This window comes from Salvelinus namaycush, chromosome 16, assembly GCF_016432855.1.
Source record: "Salvelinus namaycush isolate Seneca chromosome 16, SaNama_1.0, whole genome shotgun sequence".
NCBI lineage: Eukaryota > Metazoa > Chordata > Actinopteri > Salmoniformes > Salmonidae > Salvelinus > Salvelinus namaycush.
The window spans coordinates 17,567,605-17,595,230 of NC_052322.1; the positions used below are offsets into that span (position 1 = coordinate 17,567,605).

Genomic DNA, 27,626 nt, shown 5'->3' on the forward strand with positions numbered 1-27,626 from the left:
ACATTGAATACTAATTTAATTTCAGATAAGACTTGACTTATATTAATTTAAGCAACTTTTGAAACCTATCTTGCCTGAGTATTCATAACAGGGTTGCGCCAAGCATAGCACACAACAAATAAAATATCTCATAAAAAATGTACCTTTGACGCCTGAGCTGGACGAATCAAATGATTTGACAGTTTATTGCATTTTTTCTTAAATACATATCAGAAAATGATCAAAAGTGTTGATGCCAAAATTGTACTCCAATTCTGGAATGACCCAGCTAACATTAGCCAACTTTTGGCTAGCTCTAATGGTACATCAACTGGCAAACTATCCAAGTTATTTTACTTCTGTTGAAACGGGACAAAAAGGCGACAAAACATTTCCATACACACAACAGCTGCTAGATGCTGCTACCTGACAGATAGCTATTGGCTAGAGCTGGACTGGCTGTGGTAGCTACTAGCTAGCTAGTTCATTCTCTTCAGACAGAAAGAACTTCAGTCGAGAGGGGATGAAACATTAGCTAATGTTACATGTCAGTTACACTACTAGCTCAGCACTGGGAATAAATATAATGTTTTTCTGTTAAGTCAAACAGTTACCTTGACAGCAACATCAGTCAAATAAAGAGTAGCCAGTTTCTGCTCTGCTTGCTTTTACAACTCAGAGAAAAATCAAACAGCCTACCCAACCACTCTGAGGTGTCTGCATGGTACTCAAGCACAACTATGCCGCGTTTTGTATCACAGTGCAATTATAAAACTGGGGGGGGGGGGGGGGGGGGGGGGTCATGTCTCCAGTGAAAGTTGCACCCCAAACATGTCTTCTAAAATGTCTGTGTCCAGTTGCAGGTGATGCGTTTGAATTTAGAAAATACTCTGTTAAAATAAAAAATGTTGCTCCATGAAGTAAATCCATCAATGTGTACGCTGCCATTTTGTCTATTTAAAATACACTTTCTCTCATTAATTAAGGTGGGTCCACCCCAAAGTGCCACGTTATGATGACACGGCTATCTCATGCTGGGAACTTGGAAATCTCCGACATCCAACTTCAGTGCGTTCAAGACAACTGGGAAATCGGGGAGAAAAAACGAGCTCAGATTGGAAAAAATCATTTTGAACAGTAGTAAACTCTGGCATTTTTCTAGAGCTCCGACTTTCCGACCTGAAGATCATTGACATCATGATTTGACCTTGTTTTTTTCAGAGTTCCCAATTGTCTTGAAAGCACCACCAATCAATAAATAGACAAGATGGTGTTGTACACATTTTTGGATTACTTCATGGAGAAAAAACACATTTTATTTTAATAATGGTGCATTTTCTAAATTAAAATGCACCATCTGCAACTGGACACTTCTATTTTAGAAGATATACGTTTGGCCGAATCGAGAATGAAGATGGTATCGCCAATACCAGGTTAGTTGAAGAATCTGACGTTTTGTTTTGGCAAACCTGTAACTCCCAGTAATGGATACCGGTCATCTTTGGTTAAATCACATTATCACTGCAGTGCTAGCTAGCTGTAGTTTATGCTTTCAGTACTAGATTCATTCTCTGATCCTTTTTTTGTGGGTAGACAACATGCCAGGTCATGCTGCAAGAGCTCTCATAGGCTGGAGGACATCCTCCGGAAGTTGTCATAATTACTGTGTAAGTCTATGGAAGGGGGTGAGAACCTAGAGCTTCCTAGGTTTTGTATTGAAGTCAATGTACCCAGAGGAGGACGGAAGTTAGCTGTCCTCCGGCTACACCATGGTGCTACCCTACAGAGTGCTGTTGAGGCTACTGTAGACCTTCTGTGCAAAATAATGTATTTTAATACATTTTTGGTGACGGGAGTATAGTTTTATCTAAAAAGGATAACTTTTTAAATGTTTTACCATTTATATTTTTATGAAACTCACTGAGGATGGTCCTCCCCTTCCTCCTCTGAGGAGCCTCTACTGCTCTGTGTCTACACATTATCAGGACCTACAAGTTAATTTAACCACAAGATGGCACAGTCACGTAAGAGTTGACGCACTGGACATCCTCCTCTCAATAAATGACTCGCGAAAATACTTGGCCCTACAGTATTCTATGAAAATTATACAAATTGATTTGTAATTGCACTGTCTTGGTTCCAGTTAACAACGTACTAATTACAATTGTTAGGACTACTTTGTAGTTACATAGCACTATGATGGCAATTTAATTGACAGCGTCTGTAATCTACAAGAATATAATATTGTTGCAATATTTAATCTACTAGTGTGCACACTCGATTTACTCAGCCTGTGCGCTGGGGCCCAAAACGTATCCAACGCGTGTGACTGGGAACTAAATCCACCCAGAATGCTTGACGAGCTAAATCAAGCTAAACGGGTCCATTGAAACAAAGTTTACGCAGAAGCCCCGCCCAACCATTTCCATTGGTTGATTTGCATTGTTTTACTCTGTTCCCACCATCTGATTGGAGGCAAACCCAAGCAGTCATTGGTGCCTGGATGGGCTTTCCTTCAAGAAATCAACACGGTGAAAACAAGCAAAAAAGTTATTCGTCATTTCTCGTTTTATGGTTGGTTCCATAGACTCCTGCGCCTAAATCTCCCCTGTTCTGTGAGCCACCGGGCTGAATCTGACACGAGACCACATGGGGCGTCAACTGACGAGACGGCGCTCTCTGAGCTGGGCTTACGAGGGTTGAATAGTGAGCAAGTTGCCAGCAGAGTAGGCTACACTACCCGAGTTCTGCGAATACATTCGCTGCTGATGCCAGGTATGTTGTTCCGTTTCCAAGGACTGCGTCGCTGAAGTCACCGGTGGAGGAGGTAAAACAAGTGCGCGGAACTAAGTTGGCCCCTGGCGAATTTTGGAAGAAGAATTGTCAGAGGGTGTAGGCAACAGTTGTTTATGCTCAATAATTCAACGACATAGCTAGTTGTTCGGGGATATTTAATCAATCAAATTGATACATCGACTGAGTCAAGTGGAGAATCTGTGAGTAGTCAAGGCTATAGGCTCAACGACGGATCGATCCAAAATTTAGTTATTGGCTATTGTGTGTAATAGGCTATTCTAAAACGGTTTATGAGACCGATTCACTGTAAGTAAACAGTAGGCTACTCATTCAGAAGTAGAGCTTCATTGCCCAGCTACGTAAGAATTTAGCGCTAGGGACAACATCAGCATCCCCGCGATCGATCTAGCCTCCTGCGACAACACTGACGCAGATAGTCTTGCACTACAGTCTACTATTGTATCGCAGACAGGTGATGTTCCAATAATTCGGGATGTTCATACGGATAATGCTTTGAAATGAAATTTGCTCAATGAATGGAATGGAATACAAAAACACTAGTGAGCAGATTGCCTCATCTCAGCATCTCCGTGCAATAGTCACATCTGCGTCTTAAAAATAACTGCTTGTCTCGTCTCTCAAACAACCACACAGTCTGGGACTCTAAAGATTTACAAGAGGGATTAAACATGTCCAAAACGTTGAAGAAGAAGAAGCACTGGTCCGGTAAAGTCCAGGAGTGCGCGGTATCATGGGGGAATGCCGAGGAGTTTGGCTCGGTTGTGGACGTACAAGGGGGAGCAGAGCTGGGAGAATTCCCATACCTGGGACAGGTGATTACGGAGGCAATGGTCTGTCACGTCGGGAGGTTACCGAACATCGGGGACGTGCTTCTGGAAGTGAACGGCACCCCTGTCAGCGGCCTGACCAACCGAGACACCCTCGCTGTCATCCGCCACTTTCGGGAGCCCATCCGTATCAAGACCGTCAAACCAGGTATGTTTAGTGCTGTAATTACCGTTCAGAGGTTTTGCAGCGTAGGCCTACTCTCCAAAGTTATGCATTTTACCATGATGTGTTTCGTAATATGGCGTACTTGTCATACTATGGTAACCTTGGTCTGGTCTGTGAAAAATCTAATTGACTCCATAGGTCATACACATGAGCTGTGACAACGTGCATTCTTCTAGTTAACTCTCCCCTGCCCCAAAGTCCACTTAGATAATCACGTTCAGAAGACTTGAATTGTTGTCTTGCCCGTACACACACGCTATGTGTTGTTCTTTAGGTGTAATCCTATTTGCCCAGGGCAGTTAATGGCCTGGGTCATAGCTGTGGGGTTAACTGGGACTGCATACGGTCTCGGACTGCACACGGTCTCGGGTTGGAATGGAATAAATAGTCAAGCTTGTAAATGGGCTGTGTCTCTGGCCTCCAGGATAGTGGGAGGATCAGGTGTGTGTGGCCTTTATTTGTCTCCTAGACTGCTTATGCCAGTACATCAAGCAGTATAAACTGGCTCATTCCACCAGTTCAGTGCCTTTTGAAAAGTGTAACTTGGTTACATTTTTTTAAACATTCTGTCATAAAGATCACATGTTAAACATCATCAAAAAAACACATTTTCTCATCTGAAGAGGTACAAGAAAAAAGACTGTGCCAAATACAGTAACAGTGTGGACTGTAACTGAGCCAGAACTCCCCATGTGACATGGGGAATAGAATCTTGTTTTGTGTAACAGGGAGGGGCAATTGAATGCAAGCTGCACATGAGAAAAGTGTGTACATTTCTAGCCTGTCTTTGTAACAGGGTGGACGCGTTGTGCTCGACCTGCTCGGTTTTCCACCACAAAACACCAGAAAATTGCCAAAAAAGACTAGAAACGGCTCACCTGCTTTGACACTGCTTTCACTATTAGATGGTCAATGTTTCTTTTGAAAAACACATATTTAAAAAGGAATAGTTTCACCATATTAAAAGGAGAGTTCAGTACATGTAACAAGGTTGACCTTCAAATGAAGGACAGACTTAAAATAATCACTACTCGTATGAAATCAATAATAATCTTCAGAAATTACTTTTGTCAAAGCAAAGCAACACAATAACCAGGGATTTACAAAGATGGTGAAACTTGAAGAGATTTTGGAATTAAGTGGGTGACACAGGGTTGATAGAGGGACATGTCAAAATGCTGAATTTTGGCACTTTAGCAAAAAATGGATTCATTGACTTTGCCATGTGGTCTATATTAAAAGGCACTTCATTTGAGGGGGGGGATCGATAGTTAGTTACATATCGGGATATTATTTTTGACAGTCTATTGTTTTGACTATCGCAATATTAGTTTAGCACTAGTTGGCTGTAGCTGCACCAAAACTTCAGTATTTTTCCTTCATAGCTTGTTCTCCATATTCTTGTTTAGTATCGAATCGCGTTACATATAGAATTGTGAGAGTTGCAATACTAGTATCGTCACCTAATTATTGTGAGGTCCCTGGCATTTCCCAGCCCTAAGTAACACTTAGCTGAAGTTTAATGGTGCCAGAGCAGAGCCAGGCCTGCAGCCTTGAGGTACGTCCAAGTCTAATGGATTCAATCACAGCCTTAAGTCCCCAGTCTGCTGTGCTGGCCTGGTTTGTGACTCCGCTCCGGCTAAGATCAGGAGTCAGGACAGGAGTTGATACCTTAGAGCTAAGGCATTTCTTTGTTACAGTATTGAGCCTCCTGTCCTGTCACATATATTTTCAGGTCTGTTGGATATCTTTGCGTTTGAATACAACTAGTTGGCACTTGGCATTATCATACAACTGAACTTGTCTATTCAGTGCATACCAGACTGGGACAATATGACCTTGCTCCTGCAGACTCTTCTTGTGCTGTACGTTATGCGTGTGCCTGGATATTTGAAAGTCTGACCAAGCCCTGTAGCACAAGAAAACTGTGGGACCTTTTAACGGTGTGCCTGTTATCCACCTTCCTTTCAAATGTGGGGTTTGGCAAACTGTTGCGCTTGGTACCCCAGCCGGCCTCTACACTGTGTTGTTATCCCAGCCAGTCTCTGTGTAGTGTTTACCTGTCTGTCTCTCAGCCTCATGGTTAATTCACCCATCATCTATCATTGATGAGGCCTCCATGACTAGATGAGCTGGCTAGAGGCTGTCTGAGGATCAGATGTTACCAGGCCGGTGGTGTTGTGAACTCCAGTCCTGAGAGGCAGGGCCTGGGTTATAGGGCTGTAGGCAAGTAGGGGCTGTCACACTGTGGCCTGGTTAGTGGTAACCATAGCACCACTGCCCATCTGTTGGCAGCCAGTGATTTTATGACGACAGACACCTGAACTACACTGTGATGGTGGGGCTGTCCTGAGTTCAAAAGCTGAAGCTGGGTTGGAATCTTTAATCTGTTGCTTTGCTTACTTGTTAAAGCTATACTTTATTGCTATCGACGACTGTCTTTGTACTTTGTCTTGTCGTCGCCGATGGTGATGAATCAATTTCCCTTGAGGGATGGATAAAGTTCTACTACAATACATACACACCTGTATGCATAGAAGTCCAATGCTCAAGTAGCCTTATCTACAGTAACACATGATTGCATATCTTTGAGAATTATTGCAGTATTGCCTTATCTTAACACTTCCTCCCCCTCGTAGCTTGCTCAATGCTCTCCACCTTCTCTGTTGTTTTCTCTTCTCTCTGCGCTGCTTCTCCCTCATCTACCCTCCTAGGAACATTGCTTCTCATTGGTTTTCTATTGTCTTGTGATTTCTCTCCCCTTCATTCTATTCCCTCATTGACTCTTCGCTCTCCCTTCCCCAGTCTCCACAGCACCACTGGTCTATCTATAATACTCTGATAGCTTATTACATTATTGTAAGTCAATCGAACAGTACATCTTCAGGATTGTGTGCAATCCAGATGCTGTGTTTGTGTGTAAATGAGTATGGGGTGGTTGATTAATACACCCTAAATTTGCACTGAAAGTGCTATGATCCCAGAAGAGCATATCCCATCCCATCTTCTTAACTGCTTCGCCTAGCCATGAGCATTACATCTGTGGCTCTGAGCCAAACAGGAGAAGAGCCAATGTGATGCTGCTCTCTCTATCTTGCTGAGTGGCTCCAGGTCAGGATTGGAAACGTTGCACACGTCCTCTCTTTAAGTAGCCAGAGTGTGTGTCCCAAATTGTACCCTATTCCCTTTATAGTGCACTGCTTTTGACCAAGGCCCATTTAGAAAAGTAGTGCACTATAAATGGAATAGGGTGCCAGTTGTCTCTGGTCAAAAGTAGTGCACTGCGGGCCTCCTGACTGGTGCAGCAGTCTAAGGCACTGCATCGCAGTGCTAGAAGCGTCACTACAGACCAGGGCTGCGACCGGGAGACCCTTGAAGTGGTGCACAATTGGCCCAGCGTAGTACGGGTTAGGGGAGGGTTTGGCCGGCTGTGAGGTCCTTGTCCCATTGTGCTCTAGCGACTCCTTGTGGTGGCCGGGCGCATGCATGCTGACTTCAGTTGCCAGCTGTACGTTGTTTCCTCTGACACGTTGGTGCGGCTGACTTCCGGGTTAAGCGAGCAGTGTGTCAAGAAGCAGTGCGGCTTGGCAGGGTCATGTTTCGGAGGACGCGTGGCTCTCGTGTTTCGACTCTCCTCAGTCCGTACGGGAGTTGCAGCGTTGAAACAAGACTAACTACCAATTTGGATATCACGAAATTTGGGGAGAAAGAGGGTAAAAAAATAAAAAGGGAAAAATTAAAATAAGTAATGCATCCAGTGTTATCCTGGAATCAAACCTGATTGTGTGATCTGCTTGGAGGGTTTGAGTGTGTCCCAACTGGTCCTTGGGCAAAAGTAGTCCACTATAAAGGGAATAATGTGCTATTTGGGAAGCAGATATTGTAGAATGTGTGTTTAGACTTGGAGTGGGCGTGCCATTGATTATTGATGTGGTTTTTGGTGATCTGTTCTCTGCTTGTTTTGCTATGTCATAATTAGGCTATAGTTAATGGATAGCAGTCCAGTCACCCTCAGCTCCCCCCCTGTTAAGGTAAAGCAGCAACATGGCACTCAGGCATTTCCCTGACCTAGAAACGATAGGACTGTCTGCAAATTTGTAATTTTGAGACAAACTGGCAATAAAAGTAAGTTGCATTCACTGGGGGCATTATCTTAATTGTCATGTTTTTTGGGGGATGCTTGTGAAAAATTTGAAAATGCCAATAAATATATTGTTTAAAAATATATAAATGTGCAATCACTGCTTGTTTCTGGTCCATTTAAAGGAAGTGAGTTATGGAATCCAGCTCTTAGCTCAGATTCAAGAGGACAAGATCGTTAGGTATGGTTTTTATCTGACTATTCTACAATTAGACATGTATTAATGTATTTGTACCCCTTTACATGTTCCACATTTTGTTGTTACAGCCTGAATTCAAAATGGATTCAATCAATTTCTCTCTCACCCATCTACACACAATACCCAATAATGACAAAGTCTCACCCATCTACACACAATACCCCATAATGACAAAGTGAAAACATGTTTTTAGAAATGTTAGCAAATTTATTGGAAATGTAATACATATCTAATTTACATACCTACACACACCCCTGAGTCAATACATGTTAGAATCACTTTTGGTAGTGATTACAGCAGTGAGCCTTTGAGTAAGTCTCTAAGAGCTTTGCACACCTGGATTCTTCAATCTCTGTCGTTGGGAATTGATCATTGCTAGACAAACATTTTCAAGTCTTGCCATAGATTGTCAAGCAGCTTTAAGTAAAATTCTAACCCGGCCACTCAGGAACATTCACTGTCTTCTTGGTATGCAACACCAGTGTAGTTTTGGCCTTGTGTTTTAGGTTATTGTCCCATTGAAAGGTGAATTAATCTCCCAGTGTCTGGTGGTAAGCAGACTGAAGCAGGTTTTCCTCTAGGATTTTGCCTGTGCTTAGCTCAATTCTGTTTAAACATTTTTATCCTGAAAAACTCCCCAGTCCTTAATGATAACAAGCGTACCCTTAACTTGTTGCAGCCACCACTATGCTTGAAATTATGGAGCCTGGTACTCAGTAATGTATTGGATTTGCCCCAAACGTAAGACTTTGTATTCAGGACAAAAAGTTAATTGCTTTGCCACATTTTTGCAGTATTACTTTAGTGCTTTGTTACAAATAGAATGCATGTTTTGGATTATTTTTTATTTCGTACAGGCTTTCTTCTTTTCACTCTGTCATTTAGGTTAGTATTGTGGAGTAACTACAATGTTGTTGATCCATCCTCTGTTTTCTCATATCACAGCCATTCAACTCTGTAACTGTTTTAATGTCATTGGCCTCATGGTGAAATCCCTGAGTGGTTTTCTTCCTCTGGCAACCGAGTTAGGAAGGATGCCTGTATCCTTGTAGTGACTGGTTGTACCTTTACACCATCCAAGTGTAATTAATTACTTCACCATGCTCAAAGGGATATTCAATGTCAGTATTTTTTTGTTGCTCTTCTTTGTGAGGCATTGAAACCTCCCTGGTCTTTGTGGTTGATTCTGTGCTTGAAGTTCACTGCTCGACTGAGGGACTGTACAGATAATTGTATGTGTGGAATACAGAGATGAGGGCTTGTCATAACAAAGGGGTTGAATATTTATTCACTCAAGACATTTCGTCTTTTGATTTTTAATTCAATTGTAAAAAATAAAATAAAGTTGTGTTTCTTCTATTGAATCCATTTGAAATGAAAACTGTAACCAACCAAATGTGGAAAAAGTCTAGAGGTGTGAATACTTTCTTTAGGCCCTGCATGTTAAATAGCCCAGCAGTGTCTCGTTATGCTAAAACCATTCATCAGAGATCCATTTCACACTGGTTTTACAATCTCCAACCCAGCAGAGTACCGCTGCAGTGTGGTGTTTAATGTGGTTTGTCTCAGTGCTAGTTTTATGAGATGGCTGCTCCGTTTTAACCAGTCGAGGGTAGCTTTACCCAGCCAGCAACATCTGCAACTTCTGTTCGAAACTCTTATAAACACATTTCCGCTTCGATGGACAACGTTTTGTAACCATTCTAACGACTGTCTCCATACACTGGCAGGAAAGTCTTCTTCCTACAACTTTGTTTATCATCAAACACCATTTCCTTATTTGTATTTGGGTAGAACGGTACCCCTTCTTCCCAGCTCACACAATGTCAGGAGACAACACTACCAGAAAATTATACTATTACAGAAGGCTCCAGCTAAGTAAATAACTAGTGTTGGTTGCCTTGTAAATGTCTGTCGCTCAGTGGGTTGTTAACCACTGTGACAGTAACAGCATAGCACTGTCACACTCCTCCCAGTCTTCCCTGTTTTTTATTAGATCAAATCAAAGTTTATTAGCCACGTACACAGTTTTGCTGATATCACAGGTGCAGCAAAATGCTTATGTTTCTAGCTCCAATGCAGCAATAACTAACAATACAATAACAATACACACATTCTCCAAAAGGAAAAAAATAATGGTTAAGCGATGATCAAATGTGTTCCTCGCATGCCACAATAGCTTTGCTTGAGTGGTGGTGCCTTTCACAGTGCCTTACCTAGGCCAGAAACAAGACGGAGAAGGTCACAAAGTCTTACTTCTGTCATGGAGCAGAGAGGCTCACTGACAACATGCCTGTCACAGAGGGGAGTGATACCTCTAAACTTTATTGGCTTGTAACAACGTTTTGATGATCTATAGCTCACCATGATCATGGACTATGGAATTGTTAGTCATTGTAATGGTTCTTATCAGCCCTTATCAGTCATGCTCCAGTGTTTGAGGTCGAAGCATTATTAGTCTCCCTGGCCTGCTTAGATCGGTTAGAACCTTCTCCCCTTCGTTGTTGGCCCACTGCATTCCAGATGCAGATGGAACTCCACTTGATCTCGTCTTCGTGTGTGCGTCACAGGAGGCTGGTGAGGGAAGGACGGGTTCAGAGTAATTCCTGGATTGGAGTGAATGGGATCAAGCACATGGAAACCACTTGTCTGAAACCGCTCCATTTATTCTGTTCCTGCCATTACTATGAGCCCGTCCTCCCCAATTATGGTGCCACCAGTCGTGTGTGTGTGTTACGTATGCCTTTTGGAGGAGGGAACACAACACCCTAATACACTCAACTCCCCGTGGAGTGAAAGAGGTATGTGATTGCAGGTAAGGATGACAGAGGCAGAGAATATTACCGTTAACAGGAAATGTATTTCCTTAACACGGTAATTGTGGGGAAAAGGGGCTGGACGGAACCAAAGTTAAAGTTAGTCCCCTCTCCTACCTACCAAGTACTTAACTATTCTTAGCACCACCTGGCGCGCTAACCAAAATACAGGGGGTGGGCCGCCCAGGTCTTACCTAGTGTGTGTGCATAGACATACTACGGGTATATGTATGCCCGCAGGCCTGTTGCCTAAACACTCCCAAGGTGCCTTCCCCTTCCCCCCTGGGAACAAATGAAACAGAATAAGTCACCAAACTCAGTGAACAATTTGAATAAACCAAAAACACTAAGTCCTATGGCATACACATACCTCTGCAGGACCGGCTACAAAATACTTTACAACAACTTATACTGGGCAACAACCAACACAGGACATCAAAGAAGCTCTCTCCTAACAAAGGAACACTGGCTTTTCAAGCTGCAGAAGGAGTCGGTAATTGCAGACAGCTGTATCTCCTGACGAGAGGGCGGGGTCAGAGCTCCAATCTGCAATGGGGCCGACCAATCAGCTGCAACATACAAACCCAAAACAATACAGAAACTGGGGAACGTAACAGTGTGTGTGTGTGGTATTACAGGCCTGGTGTGTTTCATCCACCCATCATCCCCTCCTGCTGTCTCTGGGCTCATTCCCCAACGCTGTCACTCTCCTTCATCCCTCCATCCAACCCGCCCGTCTGTCCGACAGCTAGGCTGTCAGTGGGGAAGGAGGGAGGGAGGGAGTGAGAGCGAGCGGATGGGTGCGCGGAGGCCCCAGACAGCAGCAGCTGCTGTGAATACTAAAGCACCCCCCTCCTTTTTTCCATCCCTCCCTCTCCGCCCCTGACACGGCAGACTCCTGCAGCAGCTCTCGCTCAGTACTAAGGTGATTTATATGTTCCAGGTCTTCTTTATTGTTGTCGCATTCTCCGGTTGCGTTCCAGGTCATTTGTATTGCAGTCGAGCTACGCAGACGATCAGGTCTGAAAAAGTGTTTAACTTCACGCCCATCTCAGAAGATTACTGTGTTTTTCATTTGGTTCCTGAAAAGTTCTAGAAACACTTTTAGGCATTCTCCAGAGATCGGATCATCTGCACAGTTTGCAATAGAGACGGCCTGGAATGTGGCCAGTACTTCCACTCCTCCGTTCCCACATTACAGAGCATGAGAGACCCACTGAACCCTCTCACAGGAAGAGAAGAGGAGGAAAGGGAACCAGGGAAGTCTTAAGAGGCTCTGTGGTGCCAGTCTATTGGCCCAACACTTGTCATTCCCATCAAAGCTGCGTAGCGTTTAAAATATATTCCACTGTTGTTTGTTTGCCTGGCAGGGAACAGACTTATAATAACTAGTGGCGAACCGGACAGCGCGCGTGGGAGCCCGTGTTGGAAACCTAACAAAGATGCAGAGTGACACTGGCGTCCCGGGCACTTGTTATTTATCCCTGTTTTATTGTCCTGTCTGTCACTTTGAGACCGTCAGCATGGTAATGAATAGGGCCTGCAGCAATGATGACGTTTTAATATGATCTGTGGTTTCTTCTAACTGCCACATTGTCTAAGGGAAGGGGGGGGGGGGCATGACTTGGGCTGTGTGTTTACAGACAGAGGAGTTGTCTGCTGCTTTCACTAATGCCCCCTCATTTCTCTGACCGAGTGAGTGGAGTGGTCGTGCCACGGTGTGGTGTCAGGGGTAGCAGCCATGTCTCTAGGTATGTAGATGCCTGTGGAAGTGCAGTACAACACGCACGCACCCACGCACGCCCACAGTCCCTTGTCTGTTAATTGACCCAACCACCATGCAGTGAAGCATCATGGCTGCTGTTTATTCCCCTGGAGATAAGATGAGGTCAGCCTTGTAAATGGTCAGTATAAATAACACATTCTGTCACAGGGAACATTATCCCCAAGCTTAATGGTAAAGCGTAAGAGTCAATGGCCTGGGAATATAATGCAGTTGTTCTGTTAAGGCAATGCATCCTGGGACAGATATCTAGTCACCTAGGGAAATGTTTCCCTTTTTCTTTACCTCCCTTCATCCGTGGACAAACAAACACGGTCTGTCATTCCCCTGTGCAGCAGAATGAGCCCTGTCATGGACACCCTGATAAGCAGCTTTCATGCTAATGGCTTGATGCTTGGAGAGACAGGTACACGGTGGGAGGCTGGGGGTGCTATCACAGCGCTAGCAGCTGTGTGAAGATGTGCCTTTTGAGCAGTGACGTTGACCCCGGATAGAAGCACACAATGATGAATTTCTGTTCATCTCTCAAGTTGGTGACAGACAGTGCTTATTCACAGCCAGCTTGCTTTAAAGGGAGGTAAGGAAGTGGAGAGTGGAAGGGAAATAAAGGAGGGAGAGCAGGGAAGATTGGATGGCCTGTGCACTGCACAGAGGGGCGGATCTCAAGTAAGATGATCACTTTATTGGTCAATTGCACACAAGGTCCAATCAAAATTTGACTTCTGCTTTTAACCCAACCCCCCCCAAAAGACGCACGTACAGTACATACACATTCAGGTTTTTTGGAAATGTGCGGGGAGCTGCTACACTAGGTGCCTGGGGAGCTGTTGGTGTGGTGGGGTTAAGTGCCTTGCTCAAGGGCACAAATGCGTTTAGGATTTGATACGTTGCCAGCTCACTTCCGCCCAATTTATTTTCAATGTTTTCCCAGTTGGACCTGGGATTTGAACTGGCAAACCTGTTGTTTATTTGTCTCTCTTACTGTTAGGCTACTTGCCGCCCTAGATCTGGACGTATAGAGGTTGAGCTGAACGGGGGGGGGGGGGGGGTTACTGCTTTTATAAACAATTTGAAAACTCTAAAATGGTATTCGGAGAACACCAAAAACAAGCAAAATTTACTCCAGCCATTATCACCTTGGCTGCTGTAGCTTCATTCCCCTCAGTTAATAAGGGACATACATTCTACGGACTAGCTCAGCACCGGGATTAAAAACTCAAATTTAGTTTGATGTCAAGTCAAACAGCAGTTACCTAGCCATCTTCCAACTCTGCACTGTTTTGAGAGGAAACTTGCGCTGTTCACTGCAGCCAGGCAAACAGCCTTCCCGCCCGCTCTGAGGCGTCAACGTGGTCCTAAAGCCAGCAGCTTGACTGGAGTAGTGTAGAGAAGCTAGCTAAGCTAGTCAGCTTCAGCTAGCTATACTAATTGATGCCACATGCTGCTCTTTCTCCCCAACCCCATTCAGATGAAACAACTGCCTACCTGTTGGTTGTTCCTTGTAGCCTAGCTACTCCTTCTTCTCATTTCACTAACTTTTAATTCTGTAATTTTATTCCATATTGCATTGCATTAGTGAACTGTCACTCCACTTGCTACGCGTTGAGCATCTTTGCCGGTTTGATTGGCCAACATGAACAACAAGCTACATGTGAATGCTACCTTTCTTTTTATGGGGCGCACCATTCACGTCATAAATACATTCAAGTTTTATTCAATTCATAATTTGAAATGACAAGGTCCTTATCTATACTGAACAAAAATATTAACACTACATGTAAAGTGTTGGTCACATGTTTCATGAGCTGAAATAAAAGATCTCAGAAGTGTTTCATACGCACGAAAGGTATATTTCTCAGAAATTTTGTCCACTCATTTGTTTACATCCCTGTTAGTGGACATTTCTCCTGTGCCAAGACAAGCCATCCACCTAACTGGTGTGGCATATCAAGAAGCTGATTTTAAACGGCATGATCATTACACAGGTGCACCTTGTCCTGGGGACTAACCGGGCTCGGAACCATAGACCACGTGTAACCACGCCAGCCCAGGACCTCCACCTGTGGGATCGTCTGAGACCAGCCACCCGGACAGCTGATGAAACTTTGGGTTTCCACAACTGAAGAATTTCTACAGACACTGTTGGAAACCATCTCAAGGAAGCTGATCTGCGTACTCGTTGTCCTCACCAGGGTCTTGACCTGACTGCAGGAAAATGCTCACCTTCGATGGCCGCTGGCATGCTGGAAAAGTGTGCTCTTCACAGATGAATCCCGGTTTCAACTGTACCGGGCAGATGGCGTGTATGGCGTAATGTGAGCGAGCGGTTTGCTGATGACAACGTGGTGAAAAGAGTGCCCCATGGTGGCGGTGGGTTTATGATATTGGGCAGGCATATGCTACGGACAATGAACACAATTGCTTTTTTTCTATGGCAATTTGAATGCACGAGATCCTGAGGCCCATTGTTGTGCCATTCATTCGCTGCCATCACCTCATGTTAAAGCATCATAATGCCACGGCCCCATGTCGCAAGGAATTGTACACGATTCCTGGAAGCTGAAAATGTCCCAGTTCTTCCATGGCCTGTATACTCACCAGACATGTCACCCATTGAGCATGTTTGGGATGCGCTGGATCGACGTGTACGACAGCGTGTTCCAGTTCACGCCAATATCCAGCAACTTTGCACAGCAATTGAAGAGGAGTGGGACAACATTCCACAGGCCACAATCAACAGCCTCATCAACTCTATGTGAAGGAGATGTGTTGCGCTGCATGAGGCAAATGGTGGTCACACCAGATACTGACTGGTTTTCTGATCCACGCCCCTACCTTTTTTGAAGGAATCTGTGATCAACAGATGCATATCTGTATTCCTAGTCATGATTAGGGCCTAATGAATTAATTTCAATTGACTGATTTCCTTATGAACTGTAACTCGGTAAAATCTTTGAAATTCTTGCAAGTTGCGTTTTTTAAAATATTTTTGTTGTGTGTAACAATGTCACATGGATATTTTAATTGCATTAAGAAAAAGGCTTTTTTCAGTGTTAAAATGAGCCTATTTATGTAATACTTGTACAAGTGTTTGGATATTCTAGTAACCGTGCACATCGCTAGTATGAAATGCCCCTATTGGCCAATTTGGTCTGACTCCTGAGTACGAGATGCCCTTCTACACTGCAGAGGGTTATTGGGAGCAGAGGCAGCTGGCATCTCTGCCCACATAATCTCCTGACCAGAACATTTCCCATGGAAGTAGATGCAGAGATTATAGAGGGATCAGAAATGCAAATATACAGAGCGAGGGAGAGGATGTGACTGGGAGGGTGGGGTTGCTTCTCTGTACACACACACGTCTATAATAAAATCTGTTTTTACTCCTCCCCAGCCTGACTAACGCTCCGCTCGACACCCCACCACTAGAGAACAGGCACAGTTGGATATTTGGAATCGTAATATCTGCAAATAACTCTCTCAGCCCTCCTTGTGAGCCGCCAGTGAGCGCACGTGCATAAGAATGAGAAATTAAGGCAGAGATGGGGATTGTTTCTTCAGTTCTAGTGGCCTTTTGAGGGGAAATGCAATTAGAACGATGGGATTTGTGGCGCTTTTTATTCCTGCAGGCTGGGGTTTGATGTTGTCATTGATTCTCCTTTCCTCAGTAATCATTCTGATGTCCACAGATGTTCCTTAGTTACCACCCACCCTGTCCTGCTCTGTGATGTTGCAGGTGTTCAGCCCTGCTGGTTGTATTTTTAGAGCTCTTTTTGTTTTCTTTGATTCATTCTCCCGCTCTGTTCTCTTTCTCCGGGGTTGGTTGGTGTTGTTAGGGAGAGATGGGCCCAAAGCTGTCTTTGTCTGGCCCCGCAGCTTCCTGCTTGCTTTGCGCTCCTCCTGACTGTGGTAATAAACCACTGAACTACAGAGATGGTTCTCGATCTCAGGCCTGGCAGGGCCATGTTGGACCACTGCCCTGCCCTTCTAGGCCTTTCGAGTGTCTCTGTGGTCTGTGCCAGGCTGCCAGCTCAACCCACTCAGCTCTTTGTCTCTGCCACTCCACCTTGAAGAATTGATTTGGGTCAGTCTGGTGGCGGTACCCATGGTTGCCTCCAGGACCAGAATCAAACATAAGAAAGCCTACCTTCAAATTAACCACCACCCAATCAGGACCTCGGACTGGAGCGAAGGTTCACCTTCCAGCAGGACAATGACCCTAAGCACACAGCGCAGGTGTGGCTTTGGGAAAAGTCTGAATGTCCTTGTGGCCCAGCCAGAGCCCCGACTTGAAACCAATGGAACATCTCTGGAGAGACCTGAAAATAGCTGTGCAGCGATGCTCCCCATCCAACCTGACAGAGCTTGAGAGGATCTGCAGAGAAGAATGGGAGAAACTCCCAAAATACAGGTGTGCCAAGCTTGTAGAGTCATACCCAAGACGACTCAATGCTGTAATCGCTGCCAAAGGTGCTTCAACAAAGTATTTACTAAAGGATCTGAATACTTATGTAAATGTGTTAGAACAGTTTTTGCTTTGTGGTATTGTGTGTAGATTGATGAGGGGGAAAAAACCAATTGAATACATTTTAGAATAAAGCTTTAACGTAACAAAATGTGGAAAAAGTCAAGTGGTCTGAATACTTTCTGAATGCACTGAATCTTTTGTCACCCTCTGAATGAGACAAATACACAATCTGTATCTCAATTGTGTCAAGGCTTAAATCCTTCTTTAACACCTCATCCCCACTGATTTTTGAAGTGGTTTTAACAAGTGACATCAATAAGAGATCATAGACTGAAGTGAATCCAGGTGAAAGATGTTTTATGGCAAGATTAGGTGTTCTTAATGTTTTGTGTATTTCCTGGTATTTTTATATTTTTTTGTATTACATTTTTTTTTATAACACAATGCCCACTTAACCCGGAAGTCAGCCTCACCAATGTGTCGGAGGAAACTCAGTACAGCTGGTAACTGAAGTCACAAGGAGTCGCTAGTGCGCGATGGAACAAGGACATCCCTGCCGGCCAAACCCTCCCCTAACCCGGACGACGCTGGGCCAATTGTGCTCCGCCCCATGGGTCTCCTGGTCGCGGCCGGCTGCGACAGAGCCTGGACTTGAAACCAGGATCTCTAGTGGCACAGCTAGCGCTGCAGTGCCTTAGACCACTGCACCACTCAGGAGCCCTTTCCTGGAAGTTTTAAAGTCTCTTTCATATTTCATTGGTATGTTGTTGTCTACCATTGTGAGCTGGCAGACTGGAAGACAACATGTTGAGACAGCACACACAACCTCTTTATTCAGTCTACGATTGTCATTTCCTATTCTTCACTAATAGGCACGACCCTCCTGATGAATTGCAGATTGTTTTGTGGCTACAGCTGTTGTCAGCTCTGATTTGTGCCCAGTGCAAACCATGACAACTTTTAAGGGTGATGTCTGGTTATATTGTAGCATGCTGGCTATTCTGCCCATTGCATCCTCATAAAGTCTCCCACTGGACAGATGAAGGAATTAGGGCACAATTTGCACCACAGGACACAAGTACGTATGGTGGGAAAATGGTTAATGCTGTCGGACCGCAGAAAATCGAAGGTCTGAATGGTTGTGAGAAAGGAAAGCTCCACTCAGATTTATTATTACCAATCTCTATGGGGTTTACCTGGAGTCGGTGCAAGATGTGAGATTAATTTTTAAAACCTGTCATGTCATTGGATTGGCGTATTGCAGGGGGAGACAAAAATACTGCCGAGTCCCAATGCTCCAGTTAGATAAGTGTCCTCATCAGAATTCATGGATGCCAGAAATCCTGCTCAGGCCATTTGGTTGGCCTTGCATTTGAGGTTTTCTAACAGCTTATTGATTGGTCCAATCTCAGCCTGTTAAGCCAGCATCCATAGCATAGCGGTAGGACCCCTGCTCTCCATGTAGAGGGACACACACACACACACACACACACACACACACACACACACACACACACACACCAAAAACAATAGTGGAGCTGCAAACAATTCCTTATAGCAACAGGGTTAATTGTGTGTTTTCTCAGCAAGTATACACTGACTATACCAAACATTAAGAACACCTTCCTAATATTGAGGTGCACCCCCCCCTTCACTCAGAACAGCCTCAATTTGTTGGGCATGGCTCCAATGTTTCCCACAGTTAGGTCCACCACCCAAATTGATAGTGGAACTAACTTAATACACGCGGGAAACTGTTGAGTGTGAAACGGGTGCGGCTGGGAACGATTACCATACTCCATTCAAAGACACTTAAGTATTTTGTCTTGGCACATACACGATCCATGTCTCTATTGTCTCAAGGCTTCAAAATCCGTCTTTAACCTGTTTCCTCCCTTTTTTATCTACACTAATTAAAAGTGGATTTAACAAGTGACATCAAGAAGGGATCATAGACAGACCAGGTATTCTTAATGTTTTGTATATTTCCTGGTAGTTTTAAAGTGTATTTTTCACATTTCATTGGTATGTTGTTGTCTACCATTGTGAGCCGGCAGACTGGAAGACAACATGTTGTGACAGCACACACAACCTCTTTATTCAGTCCACGATTGTCATTTCCTATTCTACACGGCCCTCCTGATGAATTGCAGATTGTTTTTTTGCTTCTGAAAAGAGGAGGCCTTATATAATCAGATGAAAGCACAAGGCTGGATGGCCCTCTCTGTAGCTCGAGCTCAGTTCAACTTCACAGGGCCCCTCTTCACTAGCACCCCTCAGTACGGGGGCCTCTAAGGGCCTTTTAAACTCAATAGTCCTTTTGAGATTGGCCCTTACAACTGTATTGGTCAAAGGGAGAAGATGAGAGGTGGCTCTCTGTATTGTCCCTGTGATTATGTGACTGTTGGAGTGCCCATTAACAGTTCTCATTCAGCACTTCTAATGCTGGAGAGACTGGGGATCCGGATCACTGATTGCCTCAGCATATGATGGCACAGAATGAAAACCATTTTGTCTTTCATGCACCCTTCTTCAGACGGCACACTCCTTCTCTCTCCTTCTATGCCAGTGTGGATCCTTCAGATGTGTTGACTAGTCGGGAACTTACACGCACTGTCTAAGACAACCTGTCACGGTTGGATGACCCAATGGTTGTTCCAGGAGAGCCATGTTCCCCCTCACGTTCCCTCATCTTGATCATTGAGTCTCTCTGCTCTCTTCGTTTTCCTGAGAGGGGATTCTGGTTTTGCAAGCAGCATATGTACATTTGGCTTCAATTTGACTTTTTATTAGCAACAATCTGTCACAAGAAATAGATCTGATGGCGGCAAGTGCGGTCTCCCAAGGTGCTTTTCAAAGAAGCCCTTCAGATATAATTGTGTACATGCCAAGCAGTTTTAGCACATTGCGTTTTTAAGGACAAGCTGGAAAATGTCACATTACTTGAAGAACAAGAAGCATTACTGTAGTATCAGATAGTTTATTATTATTATATGTAAAGTGATTTTAAACATTGCATAGACATAACAATGACATGCCTTGTCTAAACATGTTTCAGAGTACTGTAACATAAGTCCCCATATTTGTAAAAATATAGCTCCCTCGCATATCATGAGTCAAAAGACGAGACTAATATTTGTGGGGAATTGAGTCATGTAAGGAATGCAGATATTTAGCGTTTGATGGTGGTGAGAACAGAATGTGCTTCTGGGAAGCTGTACTCAACACAAGAAAAGTGTATTGTTACCAACAGGTGTTTGTTCTGGCAGCCAGTTCACATTGTTTCCATTTGGCCGTTGGAGCTGTGAAGAGCACATAACGTCCTCTATTTCACTGAAACAAGGTCTACTTAGTTTCCTTAGTGGTTGGTGTCTTTAATTCTCAGGAAAAGAAAAGTGTTTTCCTCTGTGAGCTGTGAAGAGCACATAACGTCCTCTATTTCACTGACACAAGGTCTACTTAGTTTCCTTAGGGTTGGTGTCTTTAATTCTCAGTACTTTTACTGTATTTTCTCATAATAAGCTCCATAGAGTGTGTGGGAGCAGCGTCTTTTCTTTGTTGAATATCATAGTGATAATCTGCCGTACAGTATGTGACCCAGGTATACAGATCTGAAGTTATGTGATTAACAACATTGAATTGACTCTAGCCCGCAGAGAATATCTCTTGGGTACAACTCCGCTCCACTACGCCACAAAAAAACATATTTCCTACTAAGCCTTCCTCATTTTGGTTTTAATTGTGTGTGTGATTTATTTTGTAGTACCCACTAGGTAAGGTGGTGTTAGTAGTTAATACTTTACCCACATCATACAGACCTGGGCCCGGTTTCCCAAAAGCATCTTAAGGCTAAGTTCGTTAGAACCTTCGTAAGAGCGGCTTTAAATTTCCGTCTTTTTTTTTTTTTTTTGCATTTTAAAATTGTTCGTAATCTAACGCCTGGCTTAGACCACTCGTAGAACAGGTGGGTGTGTCGTTAGGCCACAGTTTGCCGTCCCACGTCACTTTACACAAAGTCTCAGCTAAATATAGGATCAGGGTTCGTACGGTCATGAAAATGATTGACATTTTGAAATTGTGTTTTCCAGGTCTGGAAAAGTTTTTGGAAAATAATATTATCCCCAAAGTTTGGGGAAAAACGTGGAAATTTAATTTAATTTCTGTTAATCTTATTTATTTAGGCACAGTTTCCTTTTTAATAAACTTGTACAAAATTTAAAAGGATATCAGCCAGGATCACCTGCAGAGATGGTCTGAGACCAGCCACCCGGGCAGCTGAGGAAACAGTGGGTTTGCACAACCGAATAAATTCTGCACAAACTGTCAGAAACCATCTCAGGGAAGCTGATCTGCGTGCTTGTCGTCCTCACCAGGGGCTGGACTTGGTGGTAACCAACTTCAGTGGGCAAATGCTCAACTTTGATGGCCACTGGCACACTGGAGAAGTGTGCTCTTAATGGATGAATCCCGGTTTTAACTGTACCGGGCAGACAGCGTGTATGGCATTGTGTTGGTGAGCAGTTTGCTGACGTCAACGTTGTCATGTCAACAGAGTGCCCCATGGTGGTGGTGGGGTTATGGTATGGGCAGGCATAAGCTACGGACAATGAACACAATTGCTTTTTTTCTATGGCAATTTGAATGCACGAGATCCTGAGGCCCTTTGTCGTGCCCTTTGTCGTGCCGTCACCTCATGTTTCAGCAGCATAATGCACGGCCCCATGTCACAAGGATCTGTACTCACTAGACTTGTCACCCATTGAGCATTTTTGGTGTGCTCTGGATCGACGTGTACAACGGCATGTTGCAGTCAATATCCAGCAAATTCACACAGCCATTGAAGAGGAGTGGGACAACATTCCACAATCAACAGCTTGATCAATTTTATGCGAAGATGTGTCGCGCTGCAGGAGGCAAATGGTGGTCCCACCAGATGCTCACTGGTTTTCTGATCCACGGCCCTAACTTTTTTTTAAGGCATCTGTGACCAACAGATGCATATCTGTATTCCCAGTCATGTGAAATCCATAGATTAGGACCTAATGAATTTATTTCAATTGACTGATTTCCTCATATATGAACTGTAACTCAGTTAAATCTTTGTAATTGTTCTATGTTGCATTTTATTTTTGTTCAGTGTACATTATTAAACTATTCATATGATTTAAATTAAATAGTAGAATTAAAATATTATTTTCGACAAAACAAATGATTCACATCTCCATTGTATTAGTTGGTATTCGGTTGAATGGAATCAAGTGAATAAAAATAATAATGAGGGAATCGTGAACATTCATTTTAAGAAAAAAGATTTCGATGTAGCATTTTCTTTTGGATTATGTGGCTTGTTTTGTAGATACTTCCAGTTGATTTGGGCATCAAATGGGACATTGCAACTGAATTGATGCTAGTCAGCCTTCAAAGTAAACGCTTGTAAGGTAGCTAAGATAAATGTGACCAAACTAGAAAAGGTACATTTTCATGAAAAATGTGTGGCTTGCTTCAGCTCAATAAAACATTTTGTAGCCTACCATAGCCATTTGATACATAATGAATGACCTAATTATTTAAAAAGGCATATAAAGTATGTGGTGGTAATGTTGCAGTGTTTTACATAAAGGGTGGTCAACCATCCTCCAGGAGAGCTAATGGATGTGCAGGCTTTTATTCCTGCCCCCCTCTGACAAACCGCATTTTGGAAATGAGCTGCTCAACCGGACCTTGATAAACTGGCTCTGATGTGTTTGAGCAGGGCTTGATCAGAAGCCTGTACACCCAGTAGCTCTCCAGACTGAGGGTTGACCACGTGTTTTATACATTGCCGAACGGGTATTCTACGTTGGGGGGGTGAAGGGCCTCCCAGAGTCGATACAATATTACGCAGACTTTTTATGCGTATATAGAGACGCCGCCCATTGTTGGTCATGGAAATTTGGTTATAACTCATGAAGTCATGGAAAGGTCATGAAATTCCATCTCAGTGTGTATGAACCCTGTAGAATGAAGATGTTTCTCTGTGACCGCCGACAACGTAATAGTTCAATATACGTAATAGTTCAATATAGTTCAGTAATAGTTCAATATAAATAGCCTAAAAGGTTTGCTATGTTATAAACAAGTGAAGCAAGGATGCATAAAAAAAACGGAATTATATAATAGCTAGATTATTAGGCTAAGTATTGACATGTACAGTGAGCTCAAAGAAATTACAGCACTTTTTGTACATAGTCCCCCCATTTTTAACTCACAAATTCACTTATGTGTATTAAAGTAGTCAAAAGTTTAGTATTTGGTCCCATATTCCTAGCATGCAATGATTGATATGGAGCTTGTGACATTTTGTTTTGGTTGTTTCAGATTATTTTGTGCCCAATAGAATGTATTGTGTCATTTTGGAGTCGCACAAATATTATTATAACAGGGGAGGTTAGCATGATTTTTGGGGGGTATAATATTTGTGCGTCATTCAGGAATATCCGTAATCATGGTAGCATCCACATTAATGTAGAAGTGTTCTTATTTACAATAAAAGTGAATCTAAAATGACACTACATGATTTACCATTAATTCCATTTCACTGATGTGGCCACAACACATTAAGGGAATGTGGTCAAAACTAAAATAGCCAGCCAATGCAAATGTGGATTTTTTTTTCTTTTTTCGGTCATCTGGTGTTTTTCAAATGTGAATTTTCCTCATTGGAAACTGGTTAAACAAGGATCCACTTAGGTGTGTAAACAGAATGTTCTGAAGAGGTCTGACGCCTCTGGAACCACAAAAGCTGTAGAACTGAGCCACAGAAGCTGTAGAACTGAGCCACAGAAGCTGTAGAACTGAGCCACAGAAGCTGTAGAACTGAGCCACAGAAGCTGTAGAACTGAGCCACAGAAGCTGTAGAACTGAGCCACAGAAGCTGTAGAACTGAGCCACAGAAGCTGTAGAACTGAGCCACAGAAGCTGTAGAACTGAGCCACAGAAGCTGTAGAACTGAGCCACAGAAGCTGTAGAACTGAGCCACAGAAGCTGTAGAACTGAGCCACAGAAGCTGTAGAACTGAGCCACAGAAGCTGTAGAACTGAGCCACAGAAGCTGTAGAACTGAGCCTGAACTGCATTCCAATCCCTCAGAAAACAAACCTGGTCAAGGCTGGGTATGTCTCTTACCTGCCCCCCGTCCCCCTCTCTGTCGGTCTCGGTCTGTCTCTCGCTTTCTGTTTCTCTCTCTGTCTCTCTGTCTCTCTGTGACCTGATTGAAGCACTCAGGAGGAAACGAGAGCGGCAACAGTGTGGCCGGGAAACAGCAATGACTGTAGCTGTAAAGCAACAGGGAAGCAGCCTGTCGGTCCAAGGCTGATTTTTGAGGAGAGGACTATTAGGGTGACGTCCTCTGCCAAGACTGCAAATGAGCTCTGTGTGTTTCTGTTCTGTGGGGCTCCTGAGGGTCTGGGAGATGAGCCCAGCTCTTTCACTGATTCAACACTTCTGCTGACAGACCGAGGCTGGCAGCCTCTACGGCTTGGCAGAGCAGAGGGGACATAGGGGCAGTGATGGATAAAGTTGAGATCCTTCTAGACAGCCAACCGCTCCCGAGCTCTGTCCTGGAGATGCCTTCAGAAAGTATTCACACCTCTTGACTTATTCCACATTTAGTATTCACTAGTGATTTGACATTTTTGGCCGATACCGATATCCAATATTTTTCTTGCCCAAAAAACGATACCGATTTTATAAAAATTGTATTTAAAAAAAAAATGCGGCCTTTCAAGCATTCTAGTACAGTTCCATAGTTAACACACACACATGGACGCAGAGGTCTAAGGCACTGCATCTCAGTGCAAGAGGCATCACTGTAAATAAACATTTGTTCTTAACTGACTTGCCTAGTTAAATAAAGGTTACACACCACACTGACCAAAAAGTTATTTTGTTGCCATTTACGTACAGTTGAAGTCAGAAGTTTACATACACTTAGGTTGGAGTCATTAAAACTCGTTTTTCAACACTCCACAAATTTCTTGTTAACAAACTATAGTTTTGGCAAGTCAGTTATGTCATGCAAAGTAAATGTCCTAAGTCATTTTTCCAACAATTGTTTACAGACAGATTATTTCACTTATAATTCATTGTATCACAATTCCAGTGGGTCAGAAGTTTACATACACGAAATTGACTGTCCCTTTAAACAGCTTGGAAAATTCCAGAAAATTATGTCTTGGCTTTAGAAGCTTCTAATAGGCTAATTGACATCATTTGAGTCAATTGGATGTGTACCTGTGGATGTATTTCAAGGCCTACCTTCAAACTCAGTGCCTCTTTGCTTGACATGATGGGAGAATCAAAAGAAATCAGCCAAGGCCTCAGAATACAAATTGTAGACCTCCATAAGTCTGGTTCATCCTTGGCTCATCCTACCGTCATACTGCTCAGGAAGGAGACGCGTTCTGTCTCCTAGAGATGAATGTACTTTGGTGCGAAAAGTGTAAATCAATCGCAGAACAACAGCAAAGGTCCTTGTGAAGATGCTGGAGGAAACGGGTACAAAAGTATCTATATCCACAGTAAAACCAGTCCTATATCGACATAACCTGAAAGGCCGCTCAGCAAGGAAGAAGCCACTGCTCCAAAACCGCCATAAAAAAGCCAGACCACGGTTTGCAACTGCACATGGGGACAAAGATCGTACTTTTTGGAGAAATTTCCTCTGGTCTGATGAAACAAAAATAGAACTGTTTGGCCATAATGACCATCGTTATATTTGGAGGAAAAAGGGGGATGCTTGCAAGCCGAAGAACACCATCCCAACCGTGAAGCACGGGGGTGGCAGCATCATGTTGTGGGGGTGCTTTGCTGCAGGAGGGACTGGTGCAGTTCACAAAATAGATGGCATCATGAGGCAGGAAAATAATGTGGATATATTGAAGCAACATCTCAAGACATCAGTCAGGAAGTTAAAGCTTGGTCGCAAATGGGTCTTCCAAATGGACAATGAACCCAAGCATACTTCCAAAGTTGTGGCAAAATGGCTTAAGGACAACAAAGTCAAGGTATTGGAGTGGCCGTCACAAAACCCTGACCTCAATCCTATTAAAAATGTGTGGGCAGAACTGAAAATGTGTGTGCGAGCAAGGAGGCCTACAAACCTGACTCAGTTACACCAGCTCTGTCAGCAGGAATGGGACAAAATTCACCCAACTTATTTTGGGAAGCTTGTGGAAGGCTACCCAAAACGTTTGACCTAAGTGAAACAATTTAAAGGCATTGCTACCAAATACTAATTGAGTGCATGTTAACTTCTGACTCACTGGGAATGTGATGAAAGAAATAAAAGCTGAAATAACCATTCTCTCTACTATTATTCTGACTGAGCCACATTTATTGTCAACCTATGTGTATTGAACACTACTCCAGAGGAAAACCAATACTGCGTGGATGTTTAGGAGTCTGATAACATTGAGGAGGACATTGGGAAAAATATAATGGGTATTGAGTAGACTTCTACCGCATTTCATTGATCCCCAAGCCTTAGGTAAAGCTGTACAGTGCAATATGAATGTCAGTACACACAATAGGCTGACTTGGGAGGTGATTTCACACAGTCAGTCCCGCTATAAGAGCTACAACGCTAATATTTGCGTAAACTCTTCACAGTTGTGTTCTGTGGGTGTCACAGAGTAGACTGATACCCCATTTTCATTGCTTCACATTCCAACCTTGCTTAACATTATCTAGTCTAAATATGGCATGGTTCCACCAATTGTAACCTTCTGCATCCCTTTCAAATAGGTACCTTTATTTTGAAGGCAAACCGCAAATTCCACTAGTGCCTAATCCTTATTGTGGCTAGCTTCACAACACATAACCCGGTGCGGTCGAGCCTCACTAGCCAGATGAAGCTAGCTGGCTGCTTATATCGTTAACCCTGTTGCCCAAAGCTAAGTAGCTGGCTAGCTATTGATTTTCATGAACTGAAGTTCAATTTCAATAGGTGAACAACAAGTGGCTATCTAGCTAATACTTACTCACAAGGATTTCTAAATCATTGCTAAGAATAATGAAAATGACTGCAGTTTATACTGGTCATTTGTTTTCAGGCTGGTTATATTGGTGCTAGCTAGGTACCAAGCTAAAGCTAGCTAGCTACCCCAGAAGTTGCGGTCGAACAAATTATGCATTATTACCGAGGTGGTATTGTAAACACAGCGTTCGTGGCTGGTGTTTGCTTGTTTGCAGACTTTTTTTGTACAGCCTTGACAGTGCTACTGATAGTAGTGGTGGCACTTGGCTTGCACGTGCAAATTCAGAACACACAACATTCTATAATAGAACTGTGTTATTTGACGTGTCAAATTTAAAGCTTATTTAACATGTCAAATATCAATATTTGACGTATCTTTTTTGACACACAAAGACCCAAATGGCGTTCCATAGTAT

The 27,626-nt window shown here is 43.4% G+C and overlaps 1 protein-coding gene across 1 annotated transcript in view; it reads left to right on the plus strand.

Annotated features, from left to right (window-relative positions):
* The first annotated feature begins 2,517 nt into the window (after positions 1-2,517).
* LOC120061095 (membrane-associated guanylate kinase, WW and PDZ domain-containing protein 3-like) overlaps positions 2,518-27,626 on the plus strand; it is a 184,142-nt gene continuing 159,033 nt past the window's right edge. The window contains exon 1 of the mRNA XM_039010633.1: positions 2,518-3,771. Within this exon, the coding sequence (XP_038866561.1) occupies positions 3,465-3,771 (307 nt within the window). The 5' untranslated portion in view covers positions 2,518-3,464. The remainder of the gene's footprint in view (positions 3,772-27,626) is intronic.